Here is a 14,290-nt window from a genome sequence, read left to right as displayed (position 1 = left end):
ATTAACGACCAATTTTTGGTCTTTAATTGGTTGCTATTTAGCGACCAAATATAAAATGGTCGCTAATTTAGCGGGAATTAATGGCGCGAGTTATTAGCGACCATATTTGCGACGAAATTGCGACAACTTTTTGGGCGGGGATATTTAGCGACCATATTTAGCGACTAAAATAATTAGTCGCTAAATAGCGACCAATCAGCGACCATTTTATTTTTAAAATTTTAATTTAATTTTTAATTAAATTTTAAAATTAAATTTTATTTTATTTAAAATTTTAAATTAAATAATTTCAATTCGGTATATAAAACGACGTCGTTTTGACAATTTAAGGGATGCTCTAATCTAGGGATGTAAACGGGTAGGATACCCGTGAAAATTAAACTACCCGAACCCGAACCCTATTTATATTAGTAATATCCAAACCCGTTCCGAACCCGATTAAAAATTAATTTAAATTATCCGAATCCGTTCCAAACCCGATTATTATTATCCGAATAAAACCCAAACCCGTTTAATCTTATATATTTTAATTAATAATTTATATAAAAAATATTTTTCATTAATAATTTTCATATAAAAATTATAATATTTCTAAAGAATATTTAAATTTAAATTTTTAAATTTAAATTTTTAAATAAAAATATATAAAAAATTATAAATATTATTATAAAATATATTTTTTTATATTAGATTAATTATTTATATAAACAAATTCGGATAGTGGGTACCCTGTACATAAAATCCGAATCTGATCCAAACCTGCAACGGGTATTATTTTTAAAATCCGAAGTCGTCCCAAACCCGATTATAACTACTCAAATCCGTCCTATTAGGGTTCGGTCGGATCGAATATCCGAAAATATCCGATCCGTTTACATCCCTACTCTAACCTAATTCCTAATCCTAATCTCTAATCCCTAATATCTAATTAATCCCTAATCCCTAATAAAATTAACCCTAATTCCTAATTCCTAATTTGTAATCTCTAATTCTAATTTCTAATTAATCCTTAATTCATAATAAAATTAACCCTAATCTCTAATTCCTAATCCTGAATCCCTGATCTCTAATTTATAATCCCTAACCTTAATCCCTAATTTTAATTTTTAAAATAGCGATTAATCAGTGATCATTTTATTTTTAAAATTTTAATTTAATTTTTAATTAAATTTTATTTTATTTAAAATTTTAAATTAAGTAATTTCAATTCGGTATATAAAACACGACGTTGTTTTGATAATTTCAGGGAAGATCTAACCTACAGATGTAAACGGGTAGGGTACGTGAAAATCGGACTCAAACAAAGCATATCCTAAACTCTAACAAAGTCGTCCCATCACTCCGCCTACCAGTATAGCCGCGCGCCTCCCCTCCCGCCGATCGTCCCTCTGCACTTCACACTGGTGAAGGTCGTTGCTGCGTCCGCTGGTCCTGGTTACTTCTTCTCTCTCCTCCTCCGCTTCCTCTCGTCCTCGTCGCTGCGTCCGGTGGTCCATTCCTTCTGCCGTCAGGTGCTGCTCCTCGCCGGTGGTCCTTGTCATCAATCACGCCGCCGCCACTCCTCGCCGCCACGTCAGTCGCTGCAGGTATGGGTGGATTGTGAGATTGTGGTTTCAGATTTGTGCTTTGTAAGATTTGTGGGATTTATTTATTGATGTGGGTTTCTGAAATTTGTGGAAGTTTTAAGATTTATGTGAATGTGCTTGGGTTTGTATTTGTGAAATTTATTTTTAAATTCGTTGAAAGAAAGACTATTATGAATGAATTGAGGTTGTTTCTGTGAGATTATTGAAATGGTTTTTTTAATTTTAATGAAATATGTGAGGTTCATGAAAATTTGTGGACATGCTAAGATTTATGTAAATGTGTTGAGGATTGTAATTGTGAGATTTATTGAAAATTTGTTAAAGTAAGACTATTATTAATGAATTGAGATTAGTGAAATGCTAATGTGAGATTTTGTGTGAATTTTTTTTTGGATTATGAGTTAATCGGTTTCAGGTAGTTTCATGTTGTAAACTGACAATGTAAACGGGTTTGATTATTAAGAGGTCTGATTCGCAGACGTGAACCAAATAAGTGAACCTAGCAGGAGCTCTGGGTTTTCCTTCTCTGATCTCAAGCATCAAAATTAAGAATCTGTACTCAAGCGGATTTGATTTCTATAGCAACCATTTTATTTTGCTTTACTTACCTACTCTGGAATCTCTAGTCAAGTTGTTCATTATCGTTTTCATTCTTGATCTGGTTATTTCTGTGCATTGATGAGCAGCTGGGCCTTTCCCAATTTTCACACTTGTCTTCCATTTGGGGGCCCTTACAAGGCATCAATACCGCTGAATCATGCTACGAGTCCTGAAGCTGATGTTCTACTTGCTTATGAGATGAATGGGGAGGTCAGGAAACTGTCCATCACTGAATGGAATGTTATTCTAATTTAATTTATTCAATATCTCTAAATGTATTGGTCTCATTGCGGTCATAATGATGTTTCCATTGTACATACTTTAGAAATTGATTAAAGAGAGGGGAAAAGTAATACTTGGTCCTATCATATTAATAGTAATTTCAGAGACCATGCATCTGCAATGCCTAGTTGGTTACATGTTAAACTGCAGTGTATAGGTTCTTATCAGACGGTTTTTTTTTTTTTTTTCCTCACTTCCCAGAAAAGGCTTTTTAGAGCAGTATTGAGTCATTTCCATGTGAACAGTATCACAGGTCAATAAAGACATTTTTATTGGTTTTTTTTTTTAATTTTTAACCTTGAGATCATAATTTGTTAATGTACTTAATCTTTATTATTCTGTTTGGTACACTTTTTTTTCCAGTGAAATAATTTTATCATGAATTATTCTGACATCAGTTCATTTCCTTGTTATCATGCCAAAGCCTCTAAAGAGAGATCATGGTTATCCGCTGCGAGTGGTTGTTCCTGGTGTTATAGGTGCACGTTCTGTCAAATGGTTGGATTCCATTAACATAATTGCAGAAGAATATCAGGTAAAGAAGAACACTCTATTTTTTATTTTTATTTTTTAGTTGTGGCTTCTTTCCACAGCTTAACGGCTGCATGTCCCAGGGCATGGATAGAGTGATCTGTGCTGTGAAAATAACTACACTATATCTTAAATAAAATAACTACACTATATCTTAAATTAACCATGTAACATTGCATTATAATATTCTTTACCTTCCTCAAGACTTAGAAGGTAATAATTTTCTCTTACTTGTTTTTATTTACTAATTGAAGTTTCCAGTATTCTCTTAGAGTTATAAAACAATATTATTATGTGATTAAAAAATTACTAATACTATTTAATCACAAGTATTATTAAATTAATATAATATAATTATTTTATTGTAATATATTAATAATTAAAAAAATAAATACATTGTGCGACTCTAAGCTATTATTTATTTTTTTTATTATTTATTTCTTAGTTATTTTATTTGTAAGAGGTGAGGTCATGATTTAATTTTTTATTATTAAAATATTATAATTATATTAATTAATTAATATATTATTTTTATATAATGTTAATTTAATAATTTTATTTATATTATATTTTTTATATAATAATTAAATTTTTTATATTATATTTTTTATTATAATAAATTTTTTATATTATATTTTTTATTATATTATATTTCATAACTCTCTAAAATATTGATTTTGAGTTGTGTGATTGATTTTGAGTTGTTGATTGATTTTGAGTTGTGTGATTGATTTTCAGTTGCAAGTATGATTCTGATATGTAGGTGATTCTCACAAGGAAATTGTTTATGATTTCCAGTTGTGTGATTGATTTAGGTAGTGCTGCCTCTTCTGCCTTCTCTCAAACAGGAACTGGGGGAACATCAACAAATGTTCCATCATCCCAATCACCAGAATGGAAGAAGGAAATTGAAGCAAAGTTTGTAGAGAAGTATAATAGTTTGCAGAAACTTGTAGAAGACCAAAATCAGCTGATAGCTAAAATGCGTGATAAACTACAGACAGCGAAGATGGGACAACAGTCTTCCTCATTGATGCCATCATCGTCTGATATTCCTCCAGCTCATAGATCCCTTGTTGATTCACATATGGATTAGCATAATGTCATTTCTCACGTACTTAAATAATATATTTTATGATATGAATTTGATACTATTTGGATCCATTATATATTTTGAGATATTTTAAGTTTCTTAGTGTTGAACTATAGTAATGTTTTGAACTTTTAGATTGCAGAATTATGAAATTAAGTTTATGTGTATATATTGTCTTTGATGTTTTATGTATTGGAATGTGTGTGTAAATATTGATATTATAGCAGATTTATGAATTTATTGAAAAAATGATATGAATCAGATTTAAATGCATTTATTAGTGACTAATTAGCCACAAAAACAAATTAAATAATAAATATTTTTTTAATTTTACTATTAATTTGCGACGAAATAGCGACTAATTGCTCTTCTCTGATGCGATCAAATAGCGACTAAATAGCGATCAAATTAGCAACAAAAACAGCCACCATTTCGCGACCAAAATTTAACGACCAATTTACTTCCACGTAACGACCAAATGCTCTTCCCTGAGGCGATCAAATAGCGACTAAATAGCGACCAAATTAGCGACAAAAACAGCGACCATTTAGCGACCAAAATTTAGCGACCATTTAGCGACCACACAGCGACTAATATTTCTAATACCAAATTCGCCATGACACCAAATTAGCGACTAAAAAATGGTCGCTGATTGGTCGCTATTTTAGCGACCAATTTCCAGATTGTCGCCAAAAATTTAGCGACTGGCCAAACACCGACCATTTCATTTTGGTCGCTAAATGGTCGCTATTTCATAATAGCGACCAAATTCTGCCTTTTAGCGACCAAAATTTTGGTCGCTAAATCACTGTTTTTTTGTAGTGATATTCTTTTCTTGTATTTCATCATAAATAGACCTCCTTGGGTGAAGGATCTCTTTTTGTGCGGTTTGGGAGGTGTCTTGGATGAGTATTGGTGTATTTGAGATAGGATGGAAATCTTAAACTCTTACAAATTTGAATTTCTACAATTCCCGCACTTCTACACTTTCCTACTGGAGACAGCCGATTTGGGCAAATCACTTGCCCAAATCGTCTCTGCAAGTTACTTTCGGGTTTCAACTGTCACTGACTTTTGGCGATTTTGGCCAATGATCCGGGCAAATCGACTTGGGCATATCAGGACTTGAGTTTTGGCTTCTTCTTCCTTCCACTTGTGCAGCTTTCTTGGTCATTTTTTAAGACTGATTTGGCCAAATCACTTCGGCCAAATCAATTTTTCAGCATTTTAAGCCATTTTTCTCCAAGTTTTCATTTTTCATCTGAAAATATCATAAAAACACAAATTAAGCTAAAAAAATGCATAATTCAGCAACAATAATAATAGTAAAATGTGGCTAAATTATATTTGATTATCTCCAATAACTAAATTAGTTGTTGTGAGAGTTTTCATGAGCATTGCTACAACAAAGAACTAGCCTATACACTAGCTAGATTTAAATAATGTCTACTTACATGGCTATATAGAAGAAGATATCTACATGAAACCACCAAAAGGGTAACAACAAGGAAAGCCATGGCAAGTATCTAAACTAATTAAAAGCCTATATAGCCTAAAACAAGCAGGAAGAGTGTGGAATAAAGAACTTATAAACAGTTTAAAGCAATACAGATTTGAACAGTCAACTTTTGATCATTGCCAGTTTACAAAGTCACAAAAGAATAGTTTTTTAGCACTTCTATGTATGTCGATGATGTGTTAATCACAGTCAGCTTAGAAAATGAAATACTTGATATTAAGAAATACCTAGATGCATCATTCACAATCAAAGTCTTGGGGCATGTCCAATACTTTTTGGGACTTGAAGTAGCTGGCTCCATATTCGGCCTTTTCCTCAATCAAAAGAAGTATGTGTTAGACATATTACAGGACACAAGACTCGCAAAAGCAAAACCTTCTAAATTTCCACTATCGCAAGGCATCAAACTAGCAATGAAACTAGGACACTCCTCACAAATCCAGAAAAATACCGAAGTTAGTTGGCAAATTACTTTACCGTGGGATGATAAGACCAGACATCTCCTATGCAACCCAATACCTTAGCCAGTTCATGCAACACCCATGATAGGCACACTGGGACGCCACGTTCCATGTCCTCCACTATCTCAAAGGTTGTCTAGACTGAGGGTTATTCTTTCTCACACAGAATGATTTCAAGATTAATGCTTTTTCTTACGCTGACTGGGCTTTCTGTCCTCTTACATGAAAGTCATTAACAGGCTATTGTATATTCCTCGGCTCTTCCCTCATTTCCTAGAAAATGAAGAAACAAAACACGGTTAGTCATTCTTTAGCCGAAGACGACTATTGCAGCATGGCCATGACAGTATGTGAAGTTCAATGGATCACTTATCTTCTCAAAGATTTCCAGATTTGGCTAGATCTCCCCATTCCCTTGCACTATGACAATCACGCTGCACAACACATTGCGGCTAACCCTGTCTTCCACGAACGAACGAAGAACCTTGACATCGACTGTCACCTCGTTCGAGATTAAAGCAACAGAGGTTTTATCAAGACCATGAATGTTCCTTCGCGACAGCAAATCGCAAACCTCTTCACAAAACCCTTGGGAATGGTGCAGTTTCAAAGCCTTCTATCCAAGATGGGAGTCTCAACAATTAGGGCGACTCTATCTTGCGTGGGGGGCTGAAGAGAATAAATACCTAGACAAAATGGCATCATAGAAGACCGAAACAATAAAATGCAAAATGCGGTAGTTTAACTTATAATGTTCAGTCATAATGTAAAATCTCTTAGAGGTTCCTAGACTATTCTAGAACAATGTAGAATATAATAAATTCTTTTTCCATCATCACTGCAAACTTGTATATATAAATGAATTCCCCAAATGAATGAAACACAAGTTTTTCTCTCACAAAATAGTTATTTTCACACATCTTGGCAGAGAGAAAGATTTCCTTCTCCATTTGACTTTTTTGGTCACTCAATTATCTATTTTTTAGTTATAAATTAGTGGAGAGAAATTTCGATATTAAAGCAATCAAGTAAAATAATGGGTAATTTAATCAAATTAAAAGAGCATTTTATTGCAGTTTAGGTAATTTAATTATTTTTTTAGTCTTTGCAAAAGATAGTAAATTATTATCCGGAAAAAAGTGTTATATAATTTGAGATAAATAAAAGAAAGTTAATTTTCGGGACAAATATTGAAGTATATTATTATTGAAAGGGAGAATTTACTACTTGATCTCTATAGTTTGGAGAAATTCACCGGTTGATCTCTTGATTTTGAAAAATGCAATAACATCATCTTTAACATTTTAAAAAGTCTAATAGTTAACCTCTCCGTTAATTTTAACTATTAAATATTATAAAATAATAGAAAATGCTACAAAGGGATTAATTAGTAAATTTTAAAAAAATTTGAAAAACCAATTAATAAATTTTTCAAAACCACGATAACTAAGTAGTAAAATAATTAATGAAAAAATTAATAGAAAAACTAATTAGTAGACTTTTTAAAATATCAAATATATTTTAATATATTTTTTAAAATAAAAAAATTAACTAATAAATTTTTCCATATATAAATACTGATTTATAATTTTTACTTGCAATGTTGTACTTTTATTGGCTATGTCTTAATCTGAAAGTAACCTATATAAATAGTCTTTTAAATGCAATACATATTCTTGGAAATCTTATCAGCTAATTACTGCTTTATCATTATCATCAAATAGTATTACAATCCACTTTCATATTATGGTAAATTAGTTTTTTTTTTTTTTCCTTTTTTATCTGCAAATTAATTTTTCTTTCGGTTAAAGCAAAAGGAAAATTTGTTATTCATATTAAAATCGAAGAAAATGCTTTTTTATAATTAAAAAATAGACATATACTAAAATTAATTATTCTCTTATAATAATATTTTCTGTTTTTCTTAATAGAACTTTCAGCGTTATAGAAAATGAAAAAAAAAAAATCACTTTGTGATTATGTGTACTTGTGATGATATTTATACGTAATTAAGCTTCAATTATTTTGTAGAAAAAATATTTTTCATGTGAAAATTATGTGTTGAAGAAATAATTTTTTTAAAGAAAATGATATATTAAAAGCTTAATTTTTTAAAAAAGAAAATGTATTTTTCTTAATCATATCATTTAGTTAATAAAATATTTTTTTATCAACGAATTCTTTTAAATACTTTAAATATAAAAAATCTTAAAAAACAATTTTTGCAATACAATAACTTGATAAACAAAAGAAATATATTATATTGAAACAAGAACTTCATTACAGATTGCTTTGTTTTTTTTTTTTTAAAGGGAAAATCTTACCCACCTAATCTTAGAAGAATGAGATGCATAGCTAATTGATAATATAAAAAAATAAAAAAAATAAAAATCTGGCTCTTTTGCTTTATTATTATTTTTTTAGTGGGCTCAAATGGATATAAATATCCACATAACATATTAAATGATATAACCCTTTTACTTATTTCAAATTACATTGACTACATTAATAAAAAAAATATATATAATGCTAAGATGATAATGATGATGACATGTTGATTATACTTACTTGGAAATCATATCAAACTCATCCTGCCAAATCCTTAATATATATAATTATTATTTTTTAATCGAGAATTAAAAAATAAAATTTAAAATCTTTTAAATTTATTGAGATACATTTATTATCAAACTAAATTTATTATCAAATTAAATCTACGAGTAATTAATATATATATATAATTATGAATAATAGTAATTTATTATTTTTATAAATTTTATATATTTATATTATAAATTTAGATAAATTTGATTTGGAAAAAAATTACTTATTTATTACGCTTACAAAACATGATTCAGCGGCTAGCATAACTCCGATTAAAAGGAAATTTATATGTATATAAAAATATTTAAAAAAAATGGTAAAAGTTGATGATAAGTTGATAACCATCAATTAAACAGTATCGGGAGCTACAATCTGATCCATCTCAAGATTTTTATTCTCCTTTTGTTGAAGCTCTTTCTGGTCCTTCATTTTAAGGTACATTCCATACACATAAGAACAAAATCCCCACCCACAAAGCAAAGTGGACACCACCTTCACACCACCAAACTGATCCCCATACACCAATACTCCTCCTACCACGTTCATGCCCAGCAGCGCCGTCATGCATATCCCTCCGGTCAGCGACGACGTCAGAAACACCATCCCTGCAGTCCCCATGAAGCACATCTGCCATGTTACCACGTTACCCATCACTGTCACCCAATACCACTTCTCTCCTTTATCGAATTCGTATATGCTTTCTCTCTTCATCTCTCTGAACCCTCCGTCCGTTGCCATCCCTGCGGTGGCTAGTGCGGTGGCTGCAATTTCCATCACCAGCTGCATTTCCATCACCATCCCATAGCAGTTAACATTCTTGTATATCTTCTCCATGATTGGTAAGTATAGGGCAAATAACAAGCCTGCTCCTATTGTTGAGAAGAATCCTATGAAGTATTTGGTTGTTGTTAAGCCTTGAGGCCTGTCGTGGCTTGAGCCTAAGGCTAGAAGGACTGAGCTTAGAGTGAGAAGGATTACGCAGTTGAGATTTTGGAAGGTGATTCTTTGTTTTACGATTATAACTGAGAGAATGAGATTGAATACGAGTTGGGATGATAGAAGCAGGGATGAGGTTGAAACTGGGAGATAAGAATTCCCCCATGAGAAGAGAAGATTATTTAGGCCTAACATGAGGCCTATCAAGATTGACAAGATTAATATTCTTGGAGAGAAGCGATCAAAGGGACGTCTCTCAGAGCATTTGAAGAGATAATAAGGGAGATAAATGGGGAAGAGAAGAAGAGGGAAACCAGCAGATTGGACCCATGTAGAGACCCATCTGCTTGAACCTTTGTGGATGAAATAGAACTTAGAAATCAGGCTAGAAGAAATCGAACCCACAAATAGGCACAAGTAGTTGATCACCAAAAGCAGCATATACCCCTTGCTAGTCTTGGCCTTTTGATCCTCTTCTTGATGAAATTGGGCAATTTGGATATTGTTATTGCTCATGATCACTACTGATGATTGCTGGTGCAGCGGCTCCTGCGGCTGCTGCTCCTGCTCTTGATGAAGAGTGAGGGAGTGCAGTGGATGAGTTTTGGGAGGATTTAGAGGTGGGGCTTGCACAAACAAATCCATTAAAAAGGAGTTGAAACAAAGGAGACGTCTCTCTCTCTCTCTCTCTCTCTCTCTCTCTCTCTCTCTCTCTAAATCTCTCTCGCGCACTGATGATGGGTGTGGTTGCCTTTTGAGGCTCGGAGGTCTTAAGTAGCTTGCCAAATTTAAGTTTCTTAATATATTATTATATATGGGAGCCGTATACAAAGTGGGTCCTATACTAGATTTTGAACTTTGTAAACATGGATTTGGCCTGTAGACAACTTCACCAAGAGCATCCAATGGTGATGAATATCAGTGCCTTTATGATCTTGTATCATCCATTCATGTATGGATTTAATCTTTTCACGCATATAAATATGCAAATGGAGATTGATATTCCATTTTATTTTGACAATTTTCCACCGTCCGATTATGGAACTAGAATGTTCATTTTATTACCACTAAAATAATTATTATTGCAGTACTGTAGAGGTAATAGTAATGATTAAGCATATTGGTTAAGGGGAAAATACATATAATATCTTTTGTTATATCAATTATTTTTTTATTTAATTATTATATTTTTCAATGGAAGTATTAAATAATTATTTAAAAGGGTGACTGTAGTTAATATTTATGATATTGGAGAAGGTAGAAAGAGAAAGTGGATCAGTGAATTTGCTTCAGCTTTTGTTGGTTTGTTGAAGAAAAATTTTGACAAGTGGCTTTAACTTGGAATGGACAAGTGAAAGTGAAGAGAGAGCGTGGTGTTCTGTTCGGCGCTTTGAAACGGCTAACTTTTACTGCTTCCTTCCTTCCTCTGTTTTCTCTTTCTAGCAGCTCAACCCTAACCACAGTTTTTTATTTATTTTTTTAATTTTTGTGGGGATTGCCAGATATCGAGCATAGAGTGAATTGGGAACATGCAACAAAAGGGGGACTTAATGGCAATGGCATTTTCCCAGCTTTTTCAGTTTTGGATTGTCTCTGTTACTCACAAGTGTCCCCTCTTTTTAAGCATTTCCTTTTTATATCATTCTTTTACAACTTAACATGATATTTTCAATGCATTACTGATAAACTCAAGAAACTAATCAAACCTTTTTTCTTAAAAAAAATTAATTAATTATTTTTATTTTTATAAATTAATTATTTGATAATATCATTTTAAAAAATCTAATGGTTAATCCATTTATTTTGTTTATTGAGCCATTTTACAATTTAGAATTTCATTTAATTTTTATACAATTGCTAAATTTGTTACACATGCTACTATGGCGCTCTATTCTAATAGAACTGCTTCCATCGCAATACATATAGTATCTCTGTTTTTTTAATTTTTAAAATATAATCTTACAACAGTATTCTCTTTCCTTTAAATATTTTGACGAATAAAAATATTTAAATTAGGAATAAATTAAATAGTTGATGAAATAAAAATATAAAATTTGAATAAAAAAATTAAATAGTAAATTTATTAAAATAAAAAAATTGAATACTAATTTTTTTTCTTTCTCCTATGATATCCTTGAGAAATTATTTGAGCACTACTGAGACAATTTACTATGCGTAACATTCACCATCTATATTTTATCAAATAGTTGAAATTTTGTGATTATAATTAAAATATAATTTTTTTTTATACAATAAACTCCAAAAGAATTTGAACTAGGTATTTTTTTTTTAGAAAAAATTATTACTGAAAAACCCACTAGTTAATTATTTGATTTTAAAAATATATTAAAATATTTTTCACGTTTTAAAAAATCTACTGCATAGTGTTTCCATTAATTTTGCCATTAAAAATTTTATTATTTAGTCCTATAATTTTAAAAAATTTATTAGTTGATCTTTCAAATTTTTAAAAAATTGACTAATTAGTCTTTCAGCATCAATAACATTTTAAATTTCTTTGCAACATTTAACAGTTACAACTAACAGAAAGACTAACTAGTAGACTTTTTAAAATATCAGAGACGTTTTAATGTATTTTTTAAAATTAAGGACCAACTAATAAGTTTTCCATATTATAAAAATTAAATAATATTTTTTTTAATACACTAGCTCATTATTTAAATTAAAAATTAAATAGAAGCTGTTGAAACTGCATCGTTTTAGTTATTGAGCGTGTATGCATATATTGATTAAAACTATGCCGTTTCTTTTATGTTGCCCTCTCCATTATAATAGGGCTGAGTTGGCTTGTTGTGATTGGCTTACTTTGCACAAGATGTGCACGTGTACTTGTATGCTACATAAGGAAGCACGATGCTTCCAGACCTTTGCTGTAACGTCATTTTTCTTTCTGAAATAAGAATTCAAAGTTTTCTCTCTCTCTCGCACATGGTATCAGAGCCTAGTTTTGGCTCACGACGGCGCGTCAATGGCTGTATGAGTGGGATCTAGAGTTTTCTGAGAGATTTGATGGCGACGGAGCGAGGGAACAGTAGCAAGGAACAGAAGGCGACGGGTGCACCGAAAAAATCACAAGGCGTGGCCCAAGGAATGAGAGATCCTTTGAGTCTCTAAGCTTTTGATCATCCAGGTATGAACCTAGTCTCAGTGCCTCTTATAGGATCAAACTTCAGATCATGGATCAGGGCAATTAAAATCGCCCTAGGTGCCAAGATGAAGCTAAGGTTTGTCGAAGGAATAGTTTCGGCACCTAGCAAAGACTCTGAGGGTTACGAACAATGGAAGAGATGTGACTTCATGGTCACATCTTGGATCCTCAACTCCATCTCTAAGGAACTGGTGGATGGTTTTATATACACTGCTTCAGCCAGATATCTCTAGTTAGAAATATGTGAAAGGTTTGGAGAAAGCAATGACCCTATGATATATGAATTACACAGAAAAATTTCTCTTATGTCTCAAGAGAATGCCTCTGTTGCTGTCTACTTTACTAAGCTAAAGAGACTTTGGGATGAGTTAGGCTCTATGGAGACCCTCCCTACCTGTACCTGTGGAGCCTCTAGGGCTATAGCAGAAATAACCAACAGAAATAGACTCATGCAGTTTCTGATGGGACTAAACGAGTCCTTTGGGTCTGTAAGGGGCCAGGTATTGGGAATGAATCCCTTACCAACAGTGAATAAGGCATACTCAATGGTGGTGAAATTTGAATCTCAAAAGGAGATTTTGGGAGCCATGAGTGACAACTTTGAATCCCTTGTGTTGTTGAACAAAACCTACATTCAAAGTCAGGCCAGACCAAGAAAGCCTAACAACAAGAAGGGACATTGCACCTTCTGTAATATGAATGGGCACACCCGGGAGGGGTGTTTTAGATTGACTGGATACCCTGATTGGTTCAAGTCAAAGAACAAAAGTGGCATACAAGGTGTAAAAGGATATGAAAACACCAGAATTGTGGCTGCTGTAGAACGAAATAAACCTGAAGAGGACAATCCTCTTGATTATACTGATACATCAAGCAAGATAAATGAACTGACATCCATGCTGACCTCCCTAAAGCAAGAAGTTTCTCAACTTGTCAAAGGGAAAGGGAGCCTAGCTCCTGGGACATGCCTTGAACCTGAGTCACACTTCATGGACTTTGCAGGTAATCCTAACCTTCATAAAACCTGTTATGCACAATTGGACACTGATGATAGTTGGATCCTAAACACTGGAGCCACTAATCACATGTGCTCAAACAGCAGCTTGTTTATCACTTTACAAACACTACACAAGCACATATCTGTTTGCTTTCCAGATGGGAACACAACACAAGTCAACCAATCTGGAAGGTTAAATCTCTTTGGAAAATTACTTCTGAATGATATTCTATATATTCCTCACTTTCAATACAATCTGGTATCCATTAGTCAATTGATGAATAATCATGGCTATTGTATTGTGATATGCCATCATTACTGTATCATACATGACCCTCTGAATAAGAAGGTGGAGGACATAGGAAAGAAATAAAGAGATCTATTCAGACTGAACAAGATGAGTTTCTGTCAAACTAAGATTAGACATTGCCTAATTCAGATCATGAACTTAGATGTTAATCTTCACAACCTTGTAAATGCCATGCTTCCTATGTTTGATTCAAATAAAAGAA

General features: G+C 32.3%; 1 protein-coding gene and 1 non-coding gene across 2 annotated transcripts; one reads left to right on the top strand and one right to left on the bottom strand.

Annotated features, from left to right (window-relative positions):
* Nucleotides 1–1,245: 1,245 nt before the first annotated feature.
* On the top strand, nt 1,246–3,228 carry LOC110617566. The gene is made up of 3 exons (XR_006348935.1): nt 1,246–1,586; nt 2,273–2,396; nt 2,893–3,228. It is a non-coding gene; the product is annotated as an uncharacterized LOC110617566 (transcript).
* A 5,655-nt stretch (nt 3,229–8,883) lies between these two features.
* LOC110603524 (probable purine permease 4) lies at nt 8,884–10,370 on the bottom strand. The gene has a single exon (XM_021741276.2). The coding sequence runs from the start codon at nt 10,255–10,257 to the stop codon at nt 9,025–9,027; it is 1,233 nt and encodes a 410-aa protein (XP_021596968.1). The 5' UTR covers nt 10,258–10,370; the 3' UTR covers nt 8,884–9,024.
* Between the last annotated feature and the right edge of the window lie 3,920 nt (nt 10,371–14,290).

Source organism: Manihot esculenta, chromosome 16 (assembly GCF_001659605.2).
Source record: "Manihot esculenta cultivar AM560-2 chromosome 16, M.esculenta_v8, whole genome shotgun sequence".
Classification (NCBI taxonomy): domain Eukaryota; kingdom Viridiplantae; phylum Streptophyta; class Magnoliopsida; order Malpighiales; family Euphorbiaceae; genus Manihot; species Manihot esculenta.
This window is presented reverse-complemented; position numbering and strand designations above follow the sequence as displayed.